The sequence below is a fragment of the Sapajus apella genome, unplaced genomic scaffold (genome assembly GCF_009761245.1).
Source record: "Sapajus apella isolate SASKATOON/1434 unplaced genomic scaffold, GSC_monkey_1.0 scaffold81, whole genome shotgun sequence".
Lineage (NCBI taxonomy): Eukaryota > Metazoa > Chordata > Mammalia > Primates > Cebidae > Sapajus > Sapajus apella.
In genome coordinates, this window is record NW_022437021.1 from 4,773,819 (window position 1) to 4,793,334 (window position 19,516).

Consider the following 19,516-nt stretch of genomic DNA (forward strand, 5'->3'; position numbering starts at 1 on the left):
AGAATTTGCTAAAACATTGCTGGAATCTATTCCCAGAGATGTAAGTTAAGAATGTGAAGGTCTGGTTGGCCCAATAATATGTTAATTATAACAAGTTGTCAAATGATGCAGGTCTGAGAGCCACATTTTGAAGAACCTCCTCTAAATACTTAAACTAAAATATTACCCACTCTATTCTTACCAGTACCCATAAATTCTTCCAGGATATGTAAAATTAAAATAATCTCTCCTTCCCTTCAATACCTGTAACAGTGTCTTAGCATAATATTTGAGAGACAATAGTGAGATCATAACTATCTCGATTAAAAATTAGAAAACAGAAGCCCAGAAAGGCAAAGTTACTCAGCTACTGAGCTGGGAATATAATCCCTGTATTCTTTACACAGTTTAAAAAACTCTAGGTGCTAGAAACACAATATAATTAGGTAATATTCTTCAGTCTGACCTGTGAATGGTTTTTATGACTTTTCAATGAAGTGTAAAATGCTCTGATAGCTGCCAAAGTGTCAAATAGGCCCTGTAGCTGTAAAAAGAAAATGTGTGACTTACCACCTTTGGTTTTATAACGACCTCTATTTGATCTGATGTGAAGCAGCTACACTTAAAACTCTGAATAAGCAAGTAGGGCAAGGTGAATAGGAAATACGTAAGATAACACTCATTTAAACAAAAAATGCTTTTCACAAAAAGTAAAGCACTATCAAAAACAACCCCCATCACATCCACCATTTACTGAATCACTATTACAGGTTAAGCACGAATGGAAATGAGGCCTAATGACTAGGCTTGCTCTGGGGAAGTCTACCAAAGGGGGAAATATCATCAGATGTTTTACTGGACCATGCTAATAGATCTAACCCACCATCCCTCTCTAAAGTCCACTCTTGTTCTCAAGCAGAAAGCCAAAACTCCCAGCAACTAAGAAAAGTGTATTATTTATTAAATTCTTGTCAGACTTATGTTTTAATGGAGCTTTATTTTTGTGTACTGAGTATCCACTACATAGTGCTTTTTAAATCCTTTGTATAACTGAAGCTTATAGGACCTGTTACATATTGATAACGCTATTTTATATATTTAAAATAAGCTTCTCAAGTATGGAGTCATCTTAGGCCAAATCAAGCCTGCTGCCTGTTTCTGTATAATCCACAAACTAAAAATAGTTTTTACATTTTCAATGGTTGAAAAGAATAAAGAGATTTCAGGACATATGAAAATTATAAGCAAGTCAAATGGTGATGTCAATACATAAAAATTTATTAGAACACTGCCATTCTCTTTTGTATATGTAATGTCTGGCTGCCTGCAGGGTACAATGTCGAGTTGCCTAAAATATTTACTATCTGGGCTTTCACAGAAAAAAGTTTGCTGACCTGTGAATAACTTTAGGAATAGTAAATAAAATTAGAATTTGAGGTGCTTTATTTATAGTCTGTCCTTAATAAATGTTTATCATATAAGCATTTCCAATTTTCAAACAATTCTAGACTACTCTTCTGCATTATTTTTATCTCATAAATAATTTAGGATCCTTAATTTGTGAAACTCCAGATTTTTCTGTGTAAGGAAGTTCTGAAAAATACGCCCAAGTGAGGATTCAACATAAAGCACTTAGCATTAGAAAGTGGCCACAGAAATAATGAAGGAACTGGTCTAAAGAGACAGAGCTCACTCTGCCATCCGTAGCATGAGTTTGATGCAATTAAAGAAAAAAAAAAAAGGGAAATCTGAGATAAGTATGGGTATCCCTAATGGATAAGGCGATAATGGTGGCACTATTAATGAAGTCTCCAGTGGTTAGAAAAGATGACAGTACAATTCTGGAAATGCTGAATTTGAAAGATTGCTTGATATCCATATGAAGAAGTTAACCAGGCAGCAACATAGCATGAAAAAGTTCAAGAAGTCAAGTCTAGGCATCAGAGACACAGCCAATGCAACTCTCTATATACCGTGTGATACCGCCACACCCAGTGGTTCCCAGAAGAACTCTATAATTAAGGGGCTTTAATTTTATGTTCTCTGTGTGTGTGTATGGGGAGGGGGAGCTTATTACAGAACATGATTATTACAGGGAGATGGGGAAGTTTTAAAATAAATATTTTATTACAAACGTGCAAAATAATGAGCTACAGGAAACTGTTTAAATTATTAAATGCCAATGATGACTTCATCAACTCTATTTTTTCTTTTTTTTTCTATTTTTAAAAAATTTTCCTGTAAATGTCATTAGTAACTGGCATCAAAGAGAAAAACATTTTCGGTAACTATAGAAGATATACTTCCACAGACATAGTTAAAAGCAAGTTGGCTTTAACCATGGGAAAAAAGATATTTTCTTTGATATTAAAGGCTAGACACTAAAAATGGGATATATTTTACTACAATAACAGGTTAATAGAGAATTTCTGTTAAAAGGAATCTTTGAAATACATTTGAGATCATCTATTCCAACCACCCAAGAGGAAACTATCACAGTGGCTGAGTGACGCATGCAAAGTCCCATAAATAGGCACTCTAAGGACTGAGACTAAAAATCAGTGCTCCCTCCACCATACTATAATCTCTTAGTTTTATGAAACATTAATAAATATCTGATGACACTCTTTCACTCAACCCAAACCTTTATATCATGCTTGATACCAATGAACACTATAAACATTAGAAAGCATTATACAAATGTTAGTTGTTATAACTATTATTCTTATAGGCAGAGACTAAAAGCAATGATGTAAAGAAATACATTTAGAAAAAAACTATTCAAGTTAACCATTACAGTAAACTTTATAAGAGACATCTAAGTCTTTCCTGTTCATCAAAGTAGTATGATACCACCTAAAAATAAGTACAGACTCATACTAAGAATGAAGTTGTACAGTTATACAGTAGGTCACATATTTCAATGTATAGTCAGCTCTATCAGTGGTTTCCACATCCTTAGATTCCACATCTGTGGATTCAATCAACAGCAGGTAGAAAATATTTAGAAAACAAATATAGATGGTTGTGTCTGTATTAAACATCGATTTTTTTCCTGTCATTATTCCCTAATGATGCTTTTATGGTAGTAAGTATTATATATTAAATCTAGAGACAATTTAAAGTATAAGGAGAATATGTGTAGATTATATGCAAATACTGTGCCACTTTATATAAGGGATTTGAGCATCTGTGGATTTTGGTATCTGTGGGGAGTCCTGAAACAAATCCCCCTTGGATACCAAGTCACAACTGTATTTATTATATGCATTTGTACAAGAAAACAAAATATGGCTTCTGGAGATAGTCAACATATACTTCCCTGGGAAACTCTTCTGGTTTAATTAGCAGTATACATAATAAAAAAATCATTAAGGGCTGAAGGCTGGACAAGAGTATATATAATCAAGTATAAATAAGAAATTAAAGATAGGCTTTACCTGAATAAAATATGCTAATTTTTTGAAAAAACTAGACTAAATGTAAGGTATTTATAAGGCTCCTTTTGGAAAGTTTTATATTTAATATTAAGTCAAAGAGCTCTTCTGAATGCAGAAAATGAAAACAGTCATCAGATGGTGTGGTTAATGTGGTGTCATATGCTGATAGGTCAAACAGTTAAAGCACACACACATTTACATGCTCATGCATAAATATCAAGCAAATTGTCAGGCCGGCCAGATAGTACAGTATAAACCTGGCACTGAGCAAAAACTAATGCACTCTCAATTTTTTGAACAATTTAATAAGCATGTCCTTGTCAACATACTTCAAAATCAACAACTACTAATAGCAATGCTTATAGAGAAAATTTGGAAGCAAGATATTAAAGCATTTAATATTTAAAATATTTTAAGAGCATTTTAATATTTAAAATGTTTTAAGAGCATTTAATAGTTTTAAAATATTTTAAGAGCATTTCTACTATGCAGAAAAATCTACTTTCTACTCCAGTCCATTTGAGAAATATGATACAGTCCCATTCAATAATGGTGAGTCACTATAGCAGGGATTCTTCCACAATAGGTAGACATAGGACAATGTACAGAGAAGGTTGTGTAAAAAGTCTCAGGAATTCTGCTATAAGTCCCCTACCCTCCAAATCCTAGGACATTCTTCCACCACAGTGAATCAATGTTAGAAAGCACTGTGGCCAGGCATGGTGGCATGTGTGTGCCTATAGTCCTAGCTACTCTGGAAGGTGACGCAGGAGGATCACTTAAGCCCAGGAATTTGAGACCAGCCTGGACAACACATAGAGAACTTGTCTCTTAAAACAAAAAAGAAACAAAAAAACACAAAGCATTGCTTGAAAAGTAGTTTCAAGTTAATGACCATCAGTAACTAACTAATAGGTAAGGGTTACACAAACTCAATGAAATGACAAAGATTCTAAAAGATTAACAAGCATCACAAATATCAGCAGTAAACAAAAGATCACAAGCATATTAGAGTGAAAGAAATGACACTTCAGATATACTAAAGAAATAATATAAGTGATGGTAATCTTTTAATATAAGAAAATGAACATTGATATTTTTGGTATACTGATCAATTTAGAAGTCTAAAGTACACATGAACAACATTAAGGAAACAGGAAATTTTCAGGTATATACATTAATCTGATTAGGATAATTGCTTTTCCAATAAGAGTATATACTTTTGGTAATAAAGATGCTCTGTAATCCAGTCTAAAATGCCTCCCATACATACTTAAATACATTTATGCAAAAGAACTTCTATGAGATATTTAAGGATGGATATGAATATCAGTAGCTAAGAAAAACCTATTTTGTTGTATGTATAGTAGTGACAATACTATATAATGATTTCCTACCTTAGTTAAGATCCCATATTACATGAGTGATTTTATCTAATTTGTTGTTAAATATTTTGTAAATATAAATAATCTTATTTATACATGAAATATATATGGAAAAATTAGGATATAATATAGTATGTATTCAGGAGCACTTTAACACAAATTAAACAGAAAAGTACACGTTTTAAAATTCCAAGTGATTTTTAAAAGACTCCAATAAATGTATTCATTAGTATTTATCCATTGCTTAGTGAGCTCATCAATTTTATGTAACTGTAAGTCCCACTTGCCAAAAATTTGCTATACTCAATATGTATAAATTTCATAAATTGGTGACCAAAAAAAATCAACAAAAAAGCAGAATATATCTCTACTATAACTTGCAATATGATAGTGCTTAATTGATGACAAATATTTTAGGAGATATTAACAAATTTTTAAATGCTCTTGATTTTACTTTATTACAAAAGTGACTGTTCACCTGTGGGGCTTTCTCTCTCCCTAAAATAATGAAATAACTTTATTTAAAAGAGGCCCTTGGCCAGCTGTGGTGGCTGACACCTGTAATCGCAGTACTTTGGGAGGCTGAGGCAGATGGAAATGAGGTCAAGAAATCAAGACCACCCTGGCCAACATGGTGAAACCCTATCTCTACTAAAAATGCAAAAATTAGCTGGGTGTGGAGGCACATGCCTGTAGTCCCTGCTACTCGGGAGGCTGAGGCAGGAGAATCGCTTGAACTTGGGCGGCAGAGGTTGCAATGAGCTGAGATTGAGCCACTGCCCTCCAGAAGAGGCCCTTTATTTAAAAAGGTCTTTTAGAGAGACAAAAGACAAAAAACAAACAAACAAAAAACAACCAGACAAGTTACTAAGACAATCAAAACAATTACTGACAATTACATATTACCTGGACACAAATTTTACAATGTAGAATATTTAAAAAAAAAAAAAAAAAAAGTTTTACCTCTACACAGGCTTTCATCCCTGAGGCAGCAGCATAGTGCAAGGGTGTGTTTTTTTTGTTATCAACAGCATCAATAGCTGCCCTCTCATATTCACCCTGGTCAAGTTTTGCTCCTTTCCATCTTAAGATCATCTGCAGACAATCTGCTCTTCTGAAATCATCTTCTGTGGGGCGTGCCAAGCGAGGATGAAGGGCTCCTTCAGATATCATAATTTGAGGTCCCATACACAACAAATGCATAGATGTTTCATTGTGCACATTCCGTTTATTTGGATTTCCATCTCTACCAAGAAAAGTCCTAAAATGGAAAGGAAGAAAAAAAAGGATGAAAACCGCTTTTTTACTACCTTGAAATACATTGAAGATAACAAATTAAGAAGATAAACTCTACTTATAAGCTGATAATCCAGTTTATACTGAAGGTGTGATTTACAACAGCTTGAATGGCTAATTCTCATACTTGAAAAAAAACTATTCTAGAATAACAATACTAAGAAAATAAATGTAAATATCTTTATAGTACTTGCTAATAAAGAGGGAGGGAAGGGAAAGGAAAAGGAAGAAAAAAAGAAAAGGAGAAATGAAAGGGGTGAGGAGGACAGGAAAAGAAAACAAAGTGGTAATTTACAGATTAATGTCAATTATATAGATGCCTAAGGGTATATTAAGTATTCCACACTAATTTTTAATTCTTCCTTTATTGTTCTGATCTATTTGTTGCACACATAGTTATTTAATAGTGATGACAACTACTATATTAGTTGCAACTAACTTAAAGACTGTAAGTAATATGTAAGCCTGAGACTAAATCTAGAGAAAATGTTCTCTACCATCAGCTAACCTTTTAAATAATAAGGCATATATTTACATAGTGTCTTAATCTGCTTGAGCTATACAAAAATACCATAAGAAACACTTATTTCTCACAGTTCTGGACGCTGCTAAGTCCAAGATTAAGATGCTAGCTGATTCAGTGTCTGATAAGGGCTCATTCCTCATAGAGGCGTTCTGGTTGTGTTCTCTCACATGTTGGGAGGGGCAACTACTCCCACCATGTGACTGTGTACTACTCCCATTCCTGAGGGCTCCAACCTCATGATCTAATCACCGTCTAATGCCCCATTCAGACCATAGCACATAGTATAATACTTTCTGAGGGGAGCTGTGGTTAGATCTAGAAGACTAAGAACTAATTCCACAGTGAGCGTTTATCAAAGATAGGTCTAGGTGAGTTGCCTTGACTACTGCCAAACCCAGATCTAAGAGCTGTGCCTACCTCCTAAAATATTCATGAGACAGAGTCACAGGATTAATAGTTGAGCTAGAAAAGGCAAGAGAAGGGATTTTACCTACAGCTTCCAAAAGGAATGCAGCCCTGTCAACACCTAGCGTTTAGTTCAGTGGAACCATTATAGTCTTCTGAACTCCAGAACTATAAGATTTATGTTGTTTTAAGCCACTAATTTGTGGCAATTTGTGACAGCAGCAACAGGAAATTAACTCAGCAAGAAACCCTGAAAATACCAGTCTGGGATGTTACCTCCTGCCTCTGGAGACAAGTGGGTGGGGTGCGGTGATGGGTTGGGTGAAGAATCTATCCCTAAGCAAAAACAAATTTTCCCAGGGAAAAGATAAGAATAGCATCTCTGGGTTTTACAACTTAGGGAATATTTCCACGGTCTCAGGGATCACCCACTCCTTACTCCCTTCAAATGTAAACACATATCTCATAGAGGGTAAGTCTCTCTGGAGTCCTCAAACTCCATTCAGTCATAATTTAACTTCCAAGGCTCATGTTTTAGTCCAGGTTCCAAGTTTCAATAAAGTTTGCTTATTTTCTCTACAGTTCCATGTAGCCTTTATGGTCTTCTGATGCCGGCAGTACACTCCAATACTTGCTCAATTTGGCTTCCCAGGAACTAATTCAGACCACTCAAGCAAACCCAATCCTACTTAGAAGCCTCTTTACACTAAACTCCCCTTACCTGGTTCAGTTTGCCATTCTTTTCTTTGTCTTCATATAGCATCCTAATACATAACTCATTACATTTTATTATATTTTCTTACCTATCTGTTCCCTTTTCCCAATTAGTTTATAGGCTTTTAAGGCAGAGCCTATATTCTGTTCTTTCTTGAATCCCTAACAGTGTCAGACACACAGCAAAATCATGCCATAATTTTGATAAATAAATTGGATGCATATTAAACTTTCATGATCTAGATCAGCGACATGGGATTGGGGATCTCTTGAGCGAGTAGTGCAGTACATTGGTTTAGAACATGGTCCCAGGTTGCTCGGTTCTAATTCTAGTTCTATCACTTTCTAGCTGTGTGACCTTGGGCAAGTTACACAATAGCTCATAACAACTAATATGTGATTCACATCTGTTGACCAAAACTACTTCTGAGAGTTTATCTTAAAGGAAATAAATAAATATTTATAGAAAAATGAAAATAAATGCAGTGTTACTTTGAATAGAAAAATTTGGAAATCACTTAAATGTTTAATAATAGAAATGGGAAACGTAAATCATGATATATGATAGAAAATCAGTCATTTAAAGTCTATCCATGAGTGTTATAGCTAAGTGAAAATATAAAGAACATAATTCCCTTTCCCTTCTCAATCTTCTGAATATATATGGATTAAAAACTAGAAGGGAACATGCAGTAATTCTAACATTTGTTTAGGGGAGGCAAGAATACAGGTAATTTTTTTTTTATACAGCCATAATGTTGCTTAAGAATTAAAATATATTGGCCGGGCGCGGTGGCTCAAGCCTGTAATCCCAACACTTTGGGAGGCCGAGGCAGGTGGATCACGAGGTCAAGAGATCGAGACCATCCTGGTCAGCACGGTGAAACCCCGTCTCTACTAAAAATACAAAAAATTAGCTGGGCATGGTGGCGCGTGCCTGTAATCCCAGCTACTCAGGAGGCTGAGGCAGGAGAATTGCCTGAACCCAGGAGGCGGAGGTTGCGGTGAGCCGAGATCGCGCCATTGCACTCCAGCCTGGGTAACATGAGTGAAACTCCGTCTCAAAAAAAAAAAAAAAGAATTAAAATATATTTATTTCCCCTATGTCAACTGCTGATAATAAATTTCCCAATCATATTTCCTTGTATTTATGATTGAATTATAGTGGCTAGCCAAAATTAAAACAATACTCTAAAACGCATTCAAAATTAATACCTCTTAATTATGATTGATGAAAAAAGACTTCACTTTCTTAAAAGCTTAATTTAGAAAGAGATTATTAAAGTTAATTCTGATTCCATAAATGTCCTGTACAATAACATTTATCCTGCTTTTCTTATTCCCATTTCCAATATATCAGCTATTCTCTCTTTTAGTTTGCTCAGGAGAGTCCAGGTTCTTATCACCAATAAATTTAATGTAAGTTGAAAGGATGTCAGTTGATATGGAAGGATTAATCTTGCTCTCTCCAGTATTAAACGACTCTAGATCCTGCCCAAATAGAGAAGAGAGTGAGACATGTATCTAATCTGCCAGGCTCATTAATCAAACCAAACATACAGAGTGTATTATTCTGAAGAAAAACTATTAAAATAACTTTTTTATATTTATTCAAGAAGATTCTCAATTAGACACAGTAGCATACCTGCATATTTTATGCTAAAACTATTTATAAAGTTGAATATTCTAATTTTATTGATTCATCTGTTTAAATTCAAAGTAGACTCTTCCTAAATTTACATAAGTATATAATGTAATAATGGGTATACAATTGATATATATGTCTTAGACCCTTTTCTGTACCTATGTTAGTAGTTAGGAATTTTTTTTTAGCTACTTGCATATAAAGTGAACTCTTGTACTGGGATAGGAGATAATTAACCAGAAGATGGGGTGGAGAAAACGTTAACCTGGGGGAAAAAAAATCCAACCCTTTCATGTGACCCTAATAACCCATCCAGGAGCCTCGTGCTTTTTCTAGATTCTTTCACTGTTAATTCTCAAGCAGCCAGTTTATAACTGTTACCTCTATTTCTTCTATATTCATTCTCCACTTCAATATGATCCTATTCTTACAGAGTCATGTTTTCTCTTCATGGACGTTTCACTCTCTCATATAACCAGGAATTTCCTAAGAGTAAATTATTCATCATTGTCCTTAATTTTTGTTCTAAACCTTAAATTGTCAACTGCTTCATTTATATCCTGACCTTTCTATTACCTTGGTTTCCATAATCACGCTTTTTCAATAACCCTCTTAATTTTTTCAGTACAACAACTTCTCTTTTACCATGATGACGGCTCTACTTCCTACCCTCTTACTGGAAGCAAGTTTCAGTTCTTGACCCCCAAGTTCTCCATACACATTCTCTTCTTTCAGAGAGTCCATCCACTCTGAAAGCCATTTCTCTTTCAATGGTTTATGTGAATACACTGTATAAACTGAGAAGTAAAATCAGAACCCAAATGATAGGCAATAGTGGCGGAATCATGGGTTTCCCTCAAAGGGGTTCTACTATAGGTTGAGTATCCCTAACCCAGAAATCTGAAATGTTCCAAAATCTGAAATGTTTTGAGTGTCAATGTGACTGTCAAAGAAAATGCTCATTTGAGCATTTAGCTTTCAAATTTTTGAATTTGGGATGCTCAACTAGGTAAATGTAATGCAGATATTCCAAAATCCAAAAAAATCTGAAATCGGAAACAATCTAGTCCCACTCATTTTGAATAAGAGATGCTCAATCTGTGTTACTTCTGCAATAATTCTTAATGCTCTATCATCCTATATGACTTCTCATCTGATCCCATACCATATAGGCCTCTTTCTCTTGTACTCATACACAACTGAACTCCCTCTGAAGTAACTGTCTTTTCTCTCAGAGCCTCAATTTCTTGCAATAACTTTTTATTCTACCGTCACATATACTTAAAACTTCAATTCTTTTGAAATATCTTCTGTCATGCAACATTGATTGAGCACACATTATTTGCCAGGTACTATTCTAGAAGTTAGGGATATCATAAAGAAAACAGATAAAGTCCCTGCCCTTCTGGGATTTGCACGTAAGATAAGAGGAGTTGGAAAGGAGACATGTATTTCAACTTATTGAAAAGACCTTGGCTCCTAAAATATAAAACAGTCAAAAAACAGAAATCAATAACTGGAAACTCTATTTTAACTAATCCTCAAAGCTACAGACTTTGAATTAACATGTGCTCTAATAAAGACAGGCTCTAATGAAGATTTACTATTTTATTTATACCCAAAGACGAGCCCTTTTTATTTCCAAATAAGTAAAAGACGCTACTTTGTAGAAGATACAACTAATGAATTATATATCCAAATAAGAACAAACTGACTCCAAATCCATGGCTTTTTTGCTATATTAAGTGGAAGCTGTAAGTATGGATTTAGTTTTCCACAAAAGAGGCAGTGTGACTGTGATGTGATATAATATAAACACACAGCATATGGGTTCAGGGATAGATGCAAAGGTGCATCTATTACCATATTATCCTACCTAAGAAAGGAAGGAAGTAATGCCTGCTATTGCGGATATCATATAGCTAAAGGAAATGGGAATAAAATCAAGGACTTATTACAAATGGGTGCCTTACTTTATAGCTAAAAGGTCCTCAACTAGGTCTATCTCTACCTTTGTCTACATATATATGTCACATATTAGAAATCTAGGCTGGGTATGGTGGCTCATACCTGTAATCCCAGCACTTTGGGAGGCCAAGTGAGTGGATCACTTGAGGTCAGGAGTTCAAGACCGGCCTGGCCAACATGGTGAAACCCCATCTCTACAAAAATTCAAAAATTAGCCAGGCACAGTGGCAAGCACCTGTAATACCAGCTACTTGGGGGATCTGAGGCAGGAGAATCGCTTGAACCTGGAAGGCAGAAGTTGCAGTGAACTGAGATCATGCCATTGCACTCCATCCTGGGTGACAGAGCAAGACTACATCTCAAAAAAAAAAAAAAAAGAAAGAAAGAAAAAAGGAATCTAGCCAAGCTCAGCTAGAGTCTACACTGAAGTATAGGAAAGCCATCCCAGATTACATAAGGCAGCATGAGAAAGTAATAGTCATCAACTTGTGAGAAAGTAAAGTAGGATTAAATATAGCACGACATTCTAACCTATGTAAAACAAAAATAATTATAGTTAGTTTACTTAATGCTGATGAGTAAATGCTCTTTATCCTTATTTGACATGCTGTGAAAGTATAAAAGAATTACTTTCTTATTCCAAAAGCAATTAATCATTTAAAATAATAATCTGGAAAAATGAAAACGCAACCTGTGGAAGTGGAGAAAATATTTGTAAACAATACATCTGAAAAAGAAAACTAAAGAAAAACTAAAGAAAAAATGCAATAGCACAAAACATAGCTCAGTTTAAAAATGGGCAAAAGACTTATATGGATAATTTTCAAAACAAGATATACAACATCACTAATAATCACAGAAATGCAAATCAAAATCACAGTGGGATATCCCCGAATACCTGTTTGCATGGCAATTATCAAAAAGCCAAAAGGTAAGTTATGGCAAAAATGGGAAGAGAAGGGAATCCTGATACACTACTCATGGAAGTGCAAATTGGTACAACCTTTATGAAAAATAGTAGGGAAGTTCCACAAAACATTAAAAATAGAACTACCACATGATCCAGCAATCTTACTTCTGGGTATATATCCAAAGAAATAAAATCATGACCTCAAAGATATATCAGTACTCCCATGTTCACTACAGCATTACTTACAATAGATAAGGTATAGAAACAACCCAAATATCCAACAATGGGTGAATGGATAAAGAATATATGGCATATATACAAGGGAATATTATTTGGTCTTTAAAAAGAAAGAAATCCTGCTATTTGTGACATGGATGAACCTGGAGGACATTTTGCTAAGTGAAATGGATTACACAGAAAGATAAATGAGTGGAATATCTCACTTATATGCAGAATTTTAAAAAGTTGAACTCAGAAACAGAGGCTAGAATGGGGGTTAACCAGGGTCAGGGGAAAAGGAAATGGGGAGATGTTCGACAAAGGGTACAAATTTTCAGTTATAAGATGAATTAAGTTCTGGAGACCTAATAAAGAGCATAGTAACTATAGTTAATAATTATATACTGTATACTTAAAATTTGCTCCAAAATATAATTTAAGTATTTTCACCTCACAGAAAAACTATTTGAGGAGGTAAATATGTTAAGTAGCTTGACTATGGTAATCAGTTCACAATGTATATATATATATTAAAACACCACATTGTACATCTTAAGTATATACAATTTTTATATGTCAATTACACCTAAAAATAAAGCTGGAAAAAAATTGATTTGTGATTCTGTCTATACAATTGAAACAAATTTCCAAAGACAAAAGAATATATGATTAAAGAATTAGAGTTGTTTATTCTTAGGAAATGAGAACAATAAGGTAATTTCTGTTTCTAGCTTAATATGTTAAAAGCTTTAATTTAAAAACTATGAGGCCAGGGATGGTGGCTCAAGCCTGTAATCCCGGAACTTTGGGAGGCTGAGGCAGGCAGATTATGAGGTCAAGAGATCGAGGCCATCCTGGCCAACATGGTGAAATCCCGAATCTACTAAAAATACAAAAATTAGCCGGGCATGGTGGCCTGCACCTGTAATCCCAGCTATTCAAGAGGCTGAGGGAGGAGAATCATTTGAACCCAGGAGGTGGAGGTTGTAGTGAGCTGAGATCACGGTACTTCACTCCATCCTAGGCAACAGAGCAAGACTCTGTCTCAAAAAAACCAAAAAAGTATGAGCCATTGTTCTTCAAACCAGAAAAGAAAAAAGAAAACATCCGAAGAGTTTTCGTAGCAGTTGTAAAAACATAAGTATAAAGTTAAGTATCATAAAAGTAACCCAAACTGGCAAGTAAAAGAGAATACACAATCGTATTTCCTGTAGGTCTTTAAATACTCATTCAATAGAATGATAACTTCGTGACAGATATATTCCTGCTTGAAGGAACCAGGTCAGCTGTTCATAAACATTTTAGGTTACAAGACCCTTACACAACTTTAAAAATTACTAGCCAGATGTGGTGGCTCATGCCTGTAGTCCCAGCACTTTGGGGAGCCAAGGAAGGGTGAACCGCTTGACCTCAGGAGTTCAAAATCTGCCTGCCAACATGGTGAAATACCATCTCCACAAAAATTTTGTTTTAAAATTGGCCAGATGTAGTGGCACACGCCTGTAGTCCCAGCTACTTGGGAGGCTGAGGCAGGAAAATTGCTTGAGCCTGAGGTTGAGGCTGCAGTGAGCCATGATTGAGCCACTGCACTACCTCCTGGTCAACAGAGCAAGACCCTGTCCTAAAAGAAAAAAAAAATTCCTGTGGGTTCCTGAGAGTTTTTGTTTATATGGGTTATATATTAATTTAAAAAACTGTACATTAACATAACATTTTTAAACAAAAATAACTATATTTAAAAAAGTGAAAAGAGTGGCATTGTTTTACATGTTTACAAATTTCTTTTAATGTCTAGTCTAATGGAAGACAGCTGGATTTTCATAAAATTTCATCTGTTGTAATGTATTGTTTTGGTTTAACTATATAAAAAAAAACCAGCCTTTATATAGTCAGGAAAGGGAGAAATGTTTTAAAATATCTTACTCAGATAACAGTGAATATTCATATTTGATACTGTATCAAAAACTCAACAGTTTCTTCAAGATTAGTGGCAATGTAGTATCTAAAACAGTAACAATGACTTTTTTGTACTGTTACATTACAGTCCATTGGTATCTTACATTTTGGATAAATCTTTTACCCATAAATAATTTTTAAAAATCATACATTGATCTTTTGAAAAATATTGATTCACTGAATTATGCAGATCTTCCAGATGTCACATTTCATTACACAATATAAAAAGCTATCATCGTCAATCTTATCGGAAAAGTCTGTGTTGAGGGGTTGTCAAGCTGAAGGTAGTAAATACAAGTTTTCCCAGATTTTAATAATCACTTGAAAGCTAAAATTTTATCATTAGCAACAAATAGCTGGCAGTAGTTTTCCTTGAAGATGTTATTTGCCTTTTTTACTGTGTTGGCATTTGCAGTGGTAGTGCAAAAAATAGAGGATAAAACTGCTGGCACCTTTAAGATGAATGAAGGTAGTAGCACCCAACTGTATTAGTAATAATTGTATTCATCATCATAGTTGTTTTTTCTTTCACCACTTTGTTACCAATTAGTTCATAGTAATGTTTTCCCTAATATCAATTAGTTTACAGTAATACTTACCCTAATATTTTATTCATTCCATGTCTAGCAGCATAATGCAATGGAGTATTGTGCTGGTAGGGTTCCCCATAAGATGTATTTGGATCAAGGGATTCTTTTAGCTGAGGATTGTTTTCATATATTTGGCAGGCCAGGTTTTCATCACCATTGATGAGTGCTTTACGAAATTTGGTAGTTGTATTTCCCATGTTTTGTTTTGTTTTGTTTTTTCTGATAGGCAGTGGCACTTTTTTCCTTCTATCTTCAGCCACTTCTGGAACACTTCTGCAACATCTTTCACATTCTAATGAAGGAAGAATTATTCAAATTAGATTGTAAAACAATAAGCACAAAAGAAACAACACAATTAGAAACACTAAAAAAATCTGGGAATCATTTATAAGGGAACCAATTATATTATATTACATTTTACCAAATTATCTTAAGAGTAAAAAACTCAAATTTTTAACACTGTCCAAATTAACTTCTTGTTAAACTATAACTTTCCCACACAGAGACTGTTAAGGTTTCACAGGCTGTCCTTTGCACTACAAAATTTAACCACATATATGAACTTTTCAATTTTCCTCTTCACATGGGCAGAAATGAGCTTGACTGAATTTTATGGTTGAAAACACTTAAATTTCTGCATAAATTATGTATAAATCTTACTCAGCCAATTTGAGGGATAACGAAAAATGTAGGAAATTTTGCCCGCAGAAGAGGTGTTAAAATGCATTAAGGGAAAAGTGAAACTGCTCAGTTCTTTATGAGGACATCACAGAAAAGACATAAAATGTAAACATACAGGAATATACAGTTCAATGACACTCAGATAATCATAGAAAAGTACTAAAACTGATTATATACAGAACAACACAAACAGTGATTATTCTACCATTTAAGACTATTAAATTTATTTCTTTCTGCTATACAGAATTCAAAACAAGTCTGGAAACATCAAATGTTTATGCATATTATATTTCGAAAGAGGTTATCATAATGATCACATGGGCAATGGGATTACTAATTTAATTACTACTGAAGCAATGTGAAGTGGGTGGAGGAAGGTCATAGAAACAAACGCTGGACATGGAGTTCAAAACACCATATTTACCTACAACTGGTTGTGTAATTTTAAGCAATTTATTCATCCCTTAAAAGCCTCAGATTCCCATTTGCACAGTATGGAAAGTGATCATTTCTTAGGTATGGCTATGATGATTATAAGAGTTAAAGTACCTAATACAGTCCTTAATGAGTTTAATAAATGCTAGTTTCATTCTATTCCAATAAAATGTTGTTTCTACATCTATTCTTGAACTATGATGAAAGTTAGTGACAAAGAAAACAGCATATGCCAAGGCAGGTATGAAAAAAAAAAGGCCTACGCAAGAAACAGTCAAGTATGAATGGAGTTCGGAGTCTCTAGCATTAGACTAAAAAGAGATAAAACAAAAAATAGGTTGGGACCAGGTAAGGAACTTACACTTTAACCTGAAATGAACAAATAATTAAAGGCTTTTATGCAGAGCAGTGATATAATGATTTCATGCTTTAGAAAATTATTGTGACAGTGTAGAAGACAGAATAGAGGGAGGAAAACTTAGAGGCAGAGAATACAGCAGTCCTTCATGTTACTCTATTAATTCAGTGGCAGGCTGGACACTAAAACATAGCTTTAAAAAACAGGCGATGGGTGTGGTGGCATGTGCCTATAATCTCAGCTGCTTGAGAGGCTGAGGCAGGAGGATCATCTGAACCTAGGAGTTTGAAACCAGTTTGGGCAACATAGTAAGATCTCATCTCAAAACAAACAACAACAACAATAACAACAACAACAAAAACACAGGTGAAAATAATACACACAGTATTCAACATGGTCTTTGTATAGAGTAGTTCTTAACCTTGGCTATATATCGTCATAACCTGGGGAACTTCAGAGTCCTACTAAGCTACATCTCAGAACAAAAACTGGAGTCTCTAGGGGAAGCACGCAGGCATGGGTATTTAAATTCCTTATGTGATTTTCAATGTACAAACACCATTGTATAAAAGGCTCCTGGAACCTTGCAGCTAAATATCAGGGTGAGATGTCTGCCAAGCCTAAGTGGGAGGTAGGTGTTAACTACCTACTTACTACAGCAGCACATTTTCTGGCCCACTACTAGACATAATGAGGTCACCGTTTGGGTTTTTCTAAGGGTTCTTTATTATTGATCTTTTTTATTTTAAATATGCAAATACATACAAACTAGTATTTTTTTAATATATGAACAAAGAGGAAGAATTTTAAAACTCATGGTTTACTGGAAGAAAACCACTGGTAGTATTTTGATATATAACCACCCTATTTAAGTATGTATGTGTGTATGTGTGTGTGTGTGTGTGTGTGTGTGTGTAAAATGTGTATGCATATACAAACCATAAATATGTATACATTAATTGGATCATATGGCATCAGTTTTTATTTAATTTTTCAGAAGGTTGCTAAACCTTTAGCCTAAAATAATACACTTTTATTGTTTCATCTTGAAAAAGAGGGGCAAATCCTTCACTCCCACACTATTCACAATATACCACAGCTACTATTTGGAAACTTTCAGTTGTTTTGGTCCTTGATAGAATACAACTCAAATTATAAACATTTTCAGAATTCTGAATTAGATTAATAAGTAGTACCTTTTCTGAGATTCATGTTATTACTTTAGAGAAATATCCCATAAGAAAAATAATTTGCATCTAAGAAGAAAAAAAAGAAGTATCTAAGAAAGTAATGTTATCTCGGGGTACTCATTTAAAGTAACAAGTTTTTAGAAAAAAAATCAATAATACTTTAAATGTGCATTAAATATTACTGTTACTCAGTTGAAAGGATAATGGTATCAAGAAGTCATTTTATGGCTTTCAGTTATTTTCATGTTTGTTTCATTTTAAAATTTTGATCAATAAGCCTGAAAGTCACTAATAAATACATCATTTAAACAGTCACACTTCAATTCCCCTCAGATTTATCTTCACAAACTTTGCCTAAAAATTTGCCAGATGTATCCTTTTGCTTTTTCCTAGCCACAGCTACTGCTGTGATGACTGTTTCCTCTTTGTTTAAATTAAAACCTTAATATTTCTCAAACTCCAAGATATGTCTATGTATAGAGCTTCATGAGGCAAGCACTGGAGTACCAAAGAGGTAAATAGAATTCCTTATTTTGGGCTTCTAATTATTTAAAGGAAAACCTGGGCAAGGTTTCACCATCTTTTGAGTAGTAAAGCACAATACTTGAAAAGTATTTAATGAAAAGAAGACAAATGTAGCCTGCTGATGAACTCCAGAAAGCTTTACTTCATTTCCGATTCACTTTAAATTGTGAATGTCTTTATAACTCTAGCTTTCTTTTTAAAAATTTTTACTTTTGTGGGTACACAGTAGGTGTATATACTTATGGAGTACATGAGATATTTTGAAACAGGCATGCAATGCATAATAACCACACCAGGGTAAATGGGGGATCCATCAACTCAAGCATTTGTTCTTTGTGTTACAAACAATCCAATTATACATTTTTTTTTTTTTTAATGAGATGGAATCTCACTCTGTTGCCTAAATTGGAGTGCCGTGGTGTAATCTCAGCTCAATGCAACCTCCACATCCCAGGTTCAGGCGATTTTCATGCCCCAGACTCCCCAGTAGCTAGAAATACAGGGATGCTCCACCACACCTGGCTAATTTTTGTATTTTTAGTAGAGATGGGGTTTTGCCATTTTGGCCAGGCTGGTCTCGAACTCCCGACCTCAGGTGATCCGCCCACCTTGGCCTCCCAAAGTACTGAGATTACAGATGAGAACCACTGTGCCCAGCCCATTATACTCTTCCAATTATTTTCAAAATGTACAATAAATTCTATAGTCACCCTGCTATGCTAGTAAGATCTTAGTCATTCTTTCTATTTTTTGTACCCATCAGCCATCCCCACTTCACCTCCACCCTGCAACAACACTTCCCAGCCTCTGGTAACCATTCTTGTACTTTCTATCTCCATGACTTCAATTATTTTTACTTTTAACTCTCACAAATAAGTGTATAATTCTAGCTTTAAATCTCTGTCTCCCAATTGCTCCACTGATAAGTTAATAATCTGTAGCAAAAACCCAAGGGTACTTAAATTAACAAATTACTCCCAGAAATCTTTTAGAGAAGATGAAGTTCTTCAGAAATAAATAACCAAATCCTAATTCAACTGTTCCCATAAAAGTATTTTTAGTAAAAACAGTAACTGTATAAACGTATATAACTGACTCCCATTCTTTATTTTCACTGGATATAGGTCACACACATACACTCTTACTCAATTCAGTCTTCCGCAACGATCTACACTATTGATAATGACAACCTTAAATCTACAACTAAACCTTTAGCCAGTATAGCAACAAGCAGAAAGTTCATTCAGGCAGCAGGTCCCAACACACACACACACACACACACACACACACACAC

The 19,516-nt window shown here is 34.6% G+C and overlaps 1 protein-coding gene across 4 annotated transcripts in view; it reads right to left on the reverse strand.

The window, feature by feature from the left end:
- The window catches only part of ANKIB1 (ankyrin repeat and IBR domain containing 1), a 177,589-nt gene that overhangs the window by 102,475 nt on the left and 55,598 nt on the right, over positions 1–19,516 (reverse strand). For all 4 annotated transcript variants that reach the window (XM_032253062.1, XM_032253061.1, XM_032253060.1 and 1 more), the window contains 2 exons: positions 15,043–15,325; positions 5,768–6,065 (listed from right to left, as the gene is read on the reverse strand). In XM_032253062.1, the coding sequence (XP_032108953.1) occupies positions 5,768–6,065; positions 15,043–15,230 (486 nt within the window). In that variant the 5' untranslated portion in view covers positions 15,231–15,325. The remainder of the gene's footprint in view (positions 1–5,767; positions 6,066–15,042; positions 15,326–19,516) is intronic.